Here is a 10,571-nt window from a genome sequence, read left to right as displayed (position 1 = left end):
ATGGCCGGCCTCAGCCTCGCCTGCTGCCTGCTCGGCCTCCTGGCGCTGACGTCCGCCTGCTACATCCAGAACTGCCCCCTGGGCGGCAAGAGGGCCGCTCTGGACCAGGACGTACGCCAGGTGAGCGCCCCAAGCCCTTGTCCCGATGCGCTCGGGGACCAGAGGAACCCGTGGCCCCAGGGGCGCGCCCCAGCCTCGCCTGGGAACGCGAGGAGTAGATTTTGACTGCCCGCCCTTGACCGCGGTCGAGGCCCAGACAGCGCCCCAGCACCTGCAGCCCCTCGGTCGCGCCCACACCCCCGACTGAGCCCGCCCGATCCCAGCATCCGTGCCCCGCGCACCCGCCCAGCCTCGCGGGGCTCCCCACCCCGCCTCGCCCCCTCCTCCCGCTAGCTCCGTCCGTCCCCGCAGTGTCTCCCCTGCGGCCCCGGGGGCAAAGGGCGCTGCTTCGGACCCAGCATCTGCTGCGGGGACGAGCTGGGCTGCTTGGTGGGCACGGCCGAGGCGCTGCGCTGTCAGGCGGAAAACTACCTGCCGTCGCCCTGCATATCTGGCCAGAAGCCGTGCGGGAGCGGCGGCCGCTGCGCCGCCCCGGGCATCTGCTGCAGCGCAGGTGAGCGGGGCGGGGCTTGTGGGGCGGGGGCGGGGCTGGGAAGGGCTGGGGCGGGGCCTGACCGAGGGCGTGGCAGGGGCGGGGCGGGTGTTTTGTGGGCGTGGTCTGTGGGCGGGGCGGAGGCGGTGCCTGGAGGTTCCTGAACCGCAACTGTCCTTCCAGACACCTGCCGCGACGACCTCGCCTGTGAATCCGAGGTCTCCTTCTCCCAGCTCTGAGCCCCGATAACTCCGGGCACCCACGGAACGCACCCCTCGCTCCCCCAGAGCCACGTCCGGAAATAATGAAAATAAAATAAAGCAGATTTCCCGCTCCAACTCGACTGGCGTCTGAGTGTCTGAAATGGGAGGGGATGGCACTGGGGGAGGGGAAGGCCGAGCCTAGCAGGGCCAGCGTCTCAGCTGGTGGTAACTCAGAGCAGGAACTCAGAGCGGGGTGAGGGGAGAAGTGTCCAGGCCCGCTGCCCCAGGGGACGGGGTGGGGGGGGGGGCGATAGGGGAGGAAGGGTTGTTCTCGAAGCTACCATCGTGTAGGAGGTGGAGGGGAGCAAAGGGCCATCTCCAGGGAGCTGGTAACAGCCCCAGCTGCCCAATCTCAACAGGGGCTGGGGCCTACAGCAGGCTGCACTTAAAGGAACTTTCCGAAAGTCCAAAACGATGAAGGTGGTGTCACCAAACAGAGACAAGGGTCTGGCAGGGGACCAGAAGCTGTCTGTGGAGACTGAGTGACTTCCTGACCCCTGGAAGGAGGCTTTAGCTGTTTCTATAAACCTTTTGAGAGCAAAAATTAAATATTCTAAATAGTGGGCACAGGATGGCTAATTAAAAGTCACTAGAGCACTGACTACCACCTAATGCCGGTCCAAACTCCTGAGATCCTCTGACAGGATTTATAAGATCTTTGCTCACAGGAGATAATAGGAAAGGGAACGGGAATCCCAAACACTAAGGATGTCAGGCTTCTGAGACTCCAGCCAACCACATGGCTTTTCCTTGTGCATGTTTTTAAATAGATGGCCATCACAGGGGTCATTCTGACTCCACAAGTTTTTTGTTGTTCTTAGTACCAAATTAAGAGACTACAAATATAGAGTTAACATGTACAGCCTTCTAAATTGTCTACCAATTTATATTTTTTTCTCTCTGCCTACTTCGTTGACTCTTCTGCAGGTGTTGAGGTGAAACTCTTTGCTTATGGCATTCCAGCCAAAATTTTAAAAAATTTAAAAAGAGTTTTAAAGGGCTTTTAAATTAATGGCTTTACAAATTAAAACAGCTCCGTGGTAATTCACCACCTAGAATCCTAGACACCTTTTGGAAATGTAAATTAAATTTTGCTTGGCTAGCAGTTGCTTAGGGAGATGGAACCGAAGGATTAACTGAAGGACTGATCATCTAAACAATAACTACATCAATGTTTATAAATTAAGCCTTCAGAAGAAGACATAACAACTACAATTCCTTGAAGTTGATAGGACAAGCAAACAGAAAGGACATTGCTGGGTGGGAGGGGGGCGAGGGAGGTGGGAGGGCGGTTTCGGTGATGGGCCACAATAATCAACCACATTGTATAACGACAAAATAAAATTTAAAAATAAAAAAAAATAAAAAATAAAAAAGCCTTCAGATCCAACAGGACAGAATCTTGAGCTCAGAGCTATAATATAGGGTATCTCCCTGTTCAGCATAAAAATTGCTTTGTCTGTCATGCATGGGCTGGAGAGAGCCAAAGGAAAAAATAATAATATTAACTTTTAAAAAATGCTTCCCTGCCCTCAAACAAATCAGACTGGCAAACAGAAGATAGACTTCTTAATAAAAGTTCAAGGCCATTTAGAGATTTTTTTTTTCTTATACATTTCAGCCAGTCCTAGTTAAAATGTGAACATTTGAAAATTTAATCCAATACTCATTTGAAACTAAATATGAAAGAAAACAAAAGGTACGAAGTTTTTCTTTAAAAGTAAAATTGGTATAAAAACTGCTTCACCCAAAATCGGATGCAACAGACTTCAGTAGATTACCTATGGGGGCAAATAAAGTTTAGCCATTTTGTCAGAAATATAATTTAGATCCAACTATCTTTTATAAACTGGTGAATTTACATTATTATCTCATGACTAAAATTCTAAAATGAAAATATATTTGTGTGTGTATATATGTGCAGTTGTGTTTACTCATGTATTATGTTGTATGTTGTATCTACATTGTAAACTCTGGTGTAGTTCGTCAAAAATCCTTTTAAAAATCCTGCTTTGACTGGCTAAGTGAGCTCATATGAATATACGGTAATTAACCCAAATGTTTTTAGTTTATGTGACTTAATTAAATCTTTAATAAAGAAGCTGGTTTTAAATTTGTTAATAAAATAAAAATAGAAATATCTTCAAAATTGTCAGCATACATTTTGCCTGAGTTCATTGGTAGACAGGATTATATTCACCTCTGTTAGAGATTGTAAAGTGCTGGGATTTGAAAGAAAGTTTAAAACTATATATCTAGCCTAGAAGAAAAATGATCTTTGATTATGCAATTCTTTGATAAGTAGAACTAATTTAATATTGTTGGTTTAATAAAAACAGCTGTATCTTCTGAGTTATTGGCAAAAATAACCATATGTTTAACCTTAAGATTCTTACTTAGGTGAACACCTGATATTCACAGGCTATAAAAATGGTTTAACAGGAAAATAACTTGAAATGACGACTAGCCTTCTCTAATATCTCAGTTTTCATAAGTAATCTTGTTATAATTGTTAAGAATAAATAAATTAGGTAAATGTAGGTGGGATACACATTTATAAATAAAGGTTTTGTGTAAGTTATGTTATGTTAAATTAAAACGATAGGTATTCTTTAAATGTCTGAGTCATTTCCAAATAATAATGGTGCATGAACGTTGAATTTATGAAGGAGAATTTGTGTGTGATTAAGTTGGCTATAATTAGAAGGAAATTATTTATGTCTTTCTAAAGCTTGAGCTTGGTATTAAAAATACCGAACTGAGAATGTGGTCCTCTATGTTAGAACAACAAGGTTTTGTTGAGGCATTGATCTGCTCTTAATAAATTGCAAGAGGTTTTGGGTTTCATTCTAACATCTGTCTCTTTAACAGCCATCTTCCAAACTGCAAATGGTTTCCATTTTTGCCATATTTCTTCCTAAGGTCCATTTAACCTCCCTCTTTTCAGGTTGGAAATGTTGTTTTCTTCATTTAGAATGGTACCTTTAAGGGCCTGCCCGTGGCTCACTCGAGGGAGTGCTGCTGCTAACACCAAGGCCACGGGTTCGGATCCCTATATAGGGATGGCCGGTTTGCTCACCTGGGAGAGCGTGGTGCTGACAACACCAAGTCAAGGGTTAAGATCCCCTTACTGGTCATCTTTAAAAAAAAAAAAAAGCATGGTACCTTTATTTCTTGAGGTAGGATTTTCCTCTGAAGCTTTTCAGATTCACATCTCAGAAGTTTAACTTTGCTGTATCTGGCTGCAAGTGATTCACAGGTCATATGTCATTATCTTCAGATCTCCCTCTTTCTCCCCTTGAGGAGGTCTTGGGTGACAACTCTGTCTTTAACTTTTTCATCAGCCCCTATCATTTTTTTCTTTCTTTCTTTTCTTTCTCTGGTTCTAACTCTGTTGTTATGACCTGACACTGAAATGTTCTCCCTCGAAGGCCTAGAAAAGCCATGTCTTCCTCTAGTATAACTTGATTCGTACTCTTGCCTTTTCTTGATGTGTTTAAATTGTTCCACAGAACAAACAGGAAACCTCCCATGCTGCTTCTAAGAGTCATGCATTCCCCTGCTCAAGGTACTAGTGTTTCTTGTTTATGTTCCTCTGTAATATGGCGTACTCTCATAACTTTGCACTCTCATAACCTTGGACACATCTTCCCTGTGTCTGATTAAATCCAAATAACTTTTTCATCAGGTTTGGCTTACAGGTTAGCTAAATGGGCTTCCCATAAGGAGAAGCAATCATGCTACAGAAAGTCTTCCTATACCTTTTTGATAACTGGTCTAAAAGCAAAAACAAAAACAAACAAAAGACAAAGATTTTGTCTTTTATCAAGATAATTTCCTACATTGTCTTTATCAGGTTTTTGATTACTGAGATAACTAAGTTTTAAAAGAATTAAGTTTTTACATCCATGGAAATAATAAGTAATACTAGATCTTCTTTTGGTAACATTTATAGATATGTTGTTGATAGGAATGTTACAAACTGTATAAAATTCTTAAAAGTATAATATATCAGTCATAATTTTGGTTGTTATAGTAGATCTTCTTTAAGGTTATATTTGTATGGATCTGATGGTCCTTATGTAACATTATCAGTCATGATTCTGGTTGTTATCTTCAAATGCTATATATAATACAAATAACCAAATTTCGTTGTGAATTGCTGATTATATACTTGTGTTGTTATTGCTGGTAGATTTAGCCTGAGAATCACTTCCTTCAAACCTCTCTTGTTGCTCAAATGTGGTTAAAAGTGTTTTGACACTAACTCTTACCCACCACTCACTCCCTCCAATGTGGGAACAGACCAGGAACCCAGGACAGGTCCATCCTGGTGCCAAGGGACATCAAAACCTAACTACAAAAAATCAAACTGTAGTCACTTGGGTTTAAAACAAAACAAAATAAAACCCCGACAAATAGAGCCCTGAAGGCTGGGAAGGCCATGAAGTCAGGGTTCTCATGCATGTACCCCTGATAACAAGAACTATCACAAAGAACTCTGCGAAACCAAAACTTTGCACATAGGCCATTGCAACCTTAACAAAAATATTTCTGTGAGGACATCTGTCCAGCAACTGTCTGTTCAATCGTGGACTGCCACCACTGTTGTTATTGATCCTTGCAGACAAGGATAATTATCTCAAAACAATTATGTAATCCTCCATCATGCTTCCTTTAAAACCTTTTCTCTTCCTTTACCCTCTGCAAATATGCACCTAGTTTACTATGGCATGTGTATTCCCACTGCAATGTTCTAATCCCACTTAAACTCACTATTCTTTTAGTGAGCCTCTCTCTGTTTGTTATTTAGGATTTAACAAAGTGGAGTCCTGTTAAGAATGACTATGAGGCTGTCCAGTTAGCTCAGTTGGTTAGAGCACAGTATTGGTAACACCAGGGTCAAGGGTTCGGATCCCCACAGCCAGCTGCCCCCACCCCCCTCAAAAAAGAGAAAAGAACGACTGTGGTGACACCTGTGATACGCAGAAATGGGTATTTGAGGAAATACCCATTGTCAAAGTTCCGAGGTCCCTCAGATGCCACACAGAGGGAAAAGGGTAGCATGAACTACTGAGCACCTGGAGGAGCCCACCCTCACAACTCGTTACAGACCAGTGCTTGTCCCTGCTGGGCACCCACCTGCCACATTAGCAAGAAGTCCAGAGCTCTGTCTGGGACCGCACTTCCTCCCCTGAGCACCCTGCCGTCCCTCCAAACCGCAGTGGCTTACACGGAGCAGAAGGGTGTCAGCCAGGTTTCCCCCCCTTGGGAGAGACTTCAGGGTCCCCTCACCTGCTCAGGCACCCACCCACCATCCCATTTCCTCTCTAGAATCTGAAGGCTGGCAGTGTTTTCTTTTGCAGCCTCAAAATATAGAGGGTCCAACTGACATGTCCTTTCCTGGTGACGTCCCAGAGGTGACATCAAGGTGGGTCCCATGGATGAGCTGAGGAGGAGAGGGCAGGAGACTTGCTGAGGAAATGTGCACCAAGCGAAGTCTTCAGTGGCCAGGCTGGTGCAGAAACGAGCTCGCAGTCGCTCCTCATTCCCGTTCTGTCACTCGGGCCCGTGGTCTCAGGCTTCGTAGGACTGACCCCATCAAACCTCCAAATTGCTCCTCTGTTGTGTAATTAATGTTTATGAGCCACTTGACTGCCCTGAAATAAAATTCCTAGATAATATGCCCATCTATACACAATTTCAAAAAATATGTAATTAGTCCTAACTACATAAAGAAAGGAAAATAATCTGTTACAAAATAATAATATTTTAATATGTAAATAATCTGGCATGCTACACTAGGTGACATACACACGTTAAGCCATCTGATGATGACACCTACTTGCAAAGAATAAAACGAAATAGATTGGAAGCCATTCTCTACAGGAAGTTCAGGATATAAAAGGGTAGGAGTGCTGTTTTCTTTTGTGCCTTAAAAGGAAGACAGGTTTTGGTATCAGTGAGCTGGAAAGAATGTATTTATGGAACACGTGGGGAAACTTGAAGAGTGACTGACTGACTGTGTGATGATGTTAATGTATTACTGAGGTTTGGTTTTATGTGTATGTGATAACAGTCAGTGGTTGTGCTTTTAAGAAGAGTTTATATCTTTTGAGATGCATACTAAAATGTTTATAGATGAAATGTGTTAAATCAAATGTATGGGAGGCCATTGTTTTGGACTGAACTCCCGGACTAGTTCCCAAAGAACAAACCAAAATGGACTCACTCGTGCTAAGTAGCAGATGACCGAACTGAAACTTTAAGGAAGCAGGTAAAGACTCGTTTTTTTTCTGAAAACAGGAGATTAACAGCAACCATCAGAAAGGGATCAGACAACCAGAGCCAGCGCAATAAGGTAGTCCCCTCTGCTTTAACCCTTCAGGAAAAGGAATCTGAAATCACCTGATGTTAACCAATTTGCTTTTTTTTATATTATTATTATTCTGTTTCCTTGTTCCATCTTATGAAAGGCAACTGTTCACATTGCCTAGTACAGCACTCATTCTGTTTTACAGACTGAAATGCTGCCTGATTCTAGAATCACTAACAAAAGACAATTAGATCTTTAAACAACTTGTTTCAAATTTTGTTTTTTGACAGATGATATGATGGCTGAGATTTACTTCAAAATAATGCAGGGATTGGAGGAATGACTGGAGGCATAGGTGAAACAAGGTCCCGTACATTGATAATTGTTGAAGCTAAGGCGGGGAGGTATTTGAGGAGGTTTTGTCTATGAGCTTTATTTTATTTTATGGTTTTTTGTATATTTGAAATTTCTCATAATAAATGATGAGACACAAAAAGATTGTGGTAGAAGTATATGTTCCGATATGAAATGATGCCCTTATTTGCTTTGTTAAAAGTGTTGCAAATTAGTACCTACAGATTAAATAGTAATACTATTTAATAATTTTAAAATAAACATGTATAAGGGGCCGGCCCATGGCTCACTTGGGAGAACGTGGTGCTGACAACACCAAGTCAAGGGTTAAGATCCCCTTACCGGTCATTTAAAAAATAATATAAAATAAAATGAAATAAACATGTATAAGGGTGCCTGACCATAGTTCTGTTTGCAGCATCAGAAACAAGCTCCTCAGAGCTGTGTGGAGGTTTAGGACCATGTGTTCTTGTCTGAAAACCATAAACATTCACTACACCATTTCATATTTATTGCTGTTTATTTAACATTTAACATTTATTTATTTACGTACTTATTGAACATTATTTATTGAACATTTAAATTTTAACACATTCAATGACTCTGTATGTTACACTTTTTTCATTGCTGTTCATTTCATATTTATTTTTATGTCACATCGCAAATGCATAAGCTCAGCAGTAAAGGTCTAACCCCACTTGTGGCTGGAAAAGTGGGGTAAATATCTCTAACTTTGTTATTCAGCCCTATGAAGCCCATTTTCTAGCAGGTAGAAGTCGCAATCTCTAATAATACCTTCATCAATAATAACGGTAGCATTCTGGCCTCCATACGTCATGATTTTTGTTTTGCTTTTCAACTGTTTCAGAATTCAGGGGTTAGGGTTAGTTAAGGTAAGGGCGGCTGCTGTAACAAAGACACCCAAATGGTGAAGAGATATTAGGGGCTTAAAGAAGATAGATGTTTATTTCCCTCTCTCCTATCAGCCTGACATGAACATTCCTGGCTCTATGTCACCTGGTTATTTAGGAACCAAGATTTCTTCCATCCTACAGTCTGTCACCCCCTCAGCCTTGTCATTGCAAGCTTGAAGCTAGGATGCTGTAGGCGCTACCTTGTGGGAAGGGAGATGGCATGGAGGAGGCACACCCGCTGTGTTAAGACCAAGGTGGCACTATTCATTTTATTCATATTTTATTGACAAGAACATGGTCATATGGCCACACCTAACTGCAAATGAGGCTGGGAAAGGTAACTACAATTCTATTATGATGAAAGAAGTGGTGGTGGATTGCAAACAATGGCCACAATCCTCCTCCTCTCCCAATCCACAATATGATTTTGTAATTGCCCCCATCAAGAGAAATTTATTTTCCCGCCCCTTGAATCAGTTCTCTTCCATTTACTTTGAAATTTCTCCATGGTGGTTTGTCAAACAACTTATTGTGGCCATTGGAATGCAGCAGCAGAATGGCAGATCCAAACGGAGCCTGGCCATGGAGAAGTCTTGCATGCTTCTGCTGCTTCTTTGCTCCTCTGTCTTCCCATGAGAACATTTCAGGCTGGTCTGCTCTCCTGGAGAATGAGAGACCACGTGGAACAGAGCCAGTCCTTAGCTGAGCCATCAGCTGATCACAGATACATGAGTGAGTTCCCTCCAGATCAGCCAAATGCAGCCAGCTCCAGCAGAACCATTCAGACACCCACACAATCATGGGAAGTAATAACTGATTGTCTTAAGCCACTGCGTTTACAGGTGGTTTGTTACCCATCATTACTGTGGCAACAGATACACAACACAGAGAAAAAGAAGAGATTTTGATGAACAGCAAGCATTCTCAGCCAGAAGGTCCTAGGTAATTGGATACCTTTTGAACTGCCAACAATGTCAATGATTTTCTTTTTTTGAGAATTACATTAATGGATTTCCCTTTGGCATTGAGCCATCTTTTTAGTTCCCTCTCACGCTGTTGCCAGAAGCAAAAGTCCTAGACTAATTTTTTTTTTTTTTTAAAGATGACCGGTAAGGGGATTTTAACCATTGACTTGGTGTTGTCAGCACCACACTCTCCAAGTGAGCCAACCGACCATCCCTATATAGGGATCCAAACTCGTGGCCTTGGTGTTATCAGCACCACACTCTCCTGAGTGAGCCATGGGCTGGCCCCTAGAATAAAAATTTTAATTTATGAATTTTATTAATAAATTTTATTTACTCATGATGTTCTCTTCAATTTAGTCTGCTGAGTTTTATTTTTTAATATTTTTTATGTTTGAATCTATAATCACCAAGTAGATTGGTATATGTCTTTATTGTGTGCTATAATTTTATATTAATTAGGACTGAATTTATTAATAAGTAACAGAAAACGCAGAAGATAGCACCTTAAATGAACAGTTTGTTCAGCAAGCGGCACTGAGGACCAGTACAGCCACTCCGTGGTGTCTTCATGACTCAACCCATTCTGCCTTCCTCCTATGTCATCTTTAGTATATCCCTTTTGTCTTCATGTCACAAAATAACTACTGGTTCTTCAGGCATCATGTCTATGATCCAGGTAAGATGAAGCCAGAAGGCCCAAACATTTCTCCTTTAATATTAGTGTAGGACTTTTGTCTACAGAGTAACTGGGAACTGACTATCCCTCCCATGTAAACATCTCTAAACCTGGACAAAATGTATCAGGCAACTGCTTTCAGGCATGACAGAAGGAAACTCACTAGGTGAACCCCATGAGCACCCCAAGACTCTACCTGGGGAAAATTTCCTGATCAAAATGTAGCAAGAGGGGATCTGAGCTGAGCAGGCAGAGAGAGGACTTGCAAAACCTTCAGCAAAATACTAGCAAATAAAATCCAACAATACATTAAAAGAATAATGTATCATGTCTCAATGAAATTTATCCTATGAATGAAATTCAGCATTCGAAAAATCAGTTAATGTAATACCATATCAACAGATTCAAGAAGAAAGACCACATTACCATCCTCAACAGATGCAGAAAAGGCCTTTGACAAAGTCTGACATCCATTTCTGTTGCTTATA

The 10,571-nt window shown here is 42.1% G+C and overlaps 1 protein-coding gene across 1 annotated transcript; it reads left to right on the top strand.

Moving 5' to 3' along the window:
* On the top strand, window positions 1–831 carry OXT (oxytocin/neurophysin I prepropeptide). The gene is made up of 3 exons (XM_063086155.1): window positions 1–120; window positions 412–613; window positions 776–831. Exons 1-3 carry the CDS (start codon window positions 1–3, stop codon window positions 829–831), a joined length of 378 nt encoding a protein of 125 aa, XP_062942225.1.
* The last annotated feature ends 9,740 nt before the right edge of the window (window positions 832–10,571 follow it).

This window comes from Cynocephalus volans, chromosome 1 (assembly GCF_027409185.1).
Source record: "Cynocephalus volans isolate mCynVol1 chromosome 1, mCynVol1.pri, whole genome shotgun sequence".
NCBI classification, from domain to species: domain Eukaryota; kingdom Metazoa; phylum Chordata; class Mammalia; order Dermoptera; family Cynocephalidae; genus Cynocephalus; species Cynocephalus volans.
This window is presented reverse-complemented; position numbering and strand designations above follow the sequence as displayed.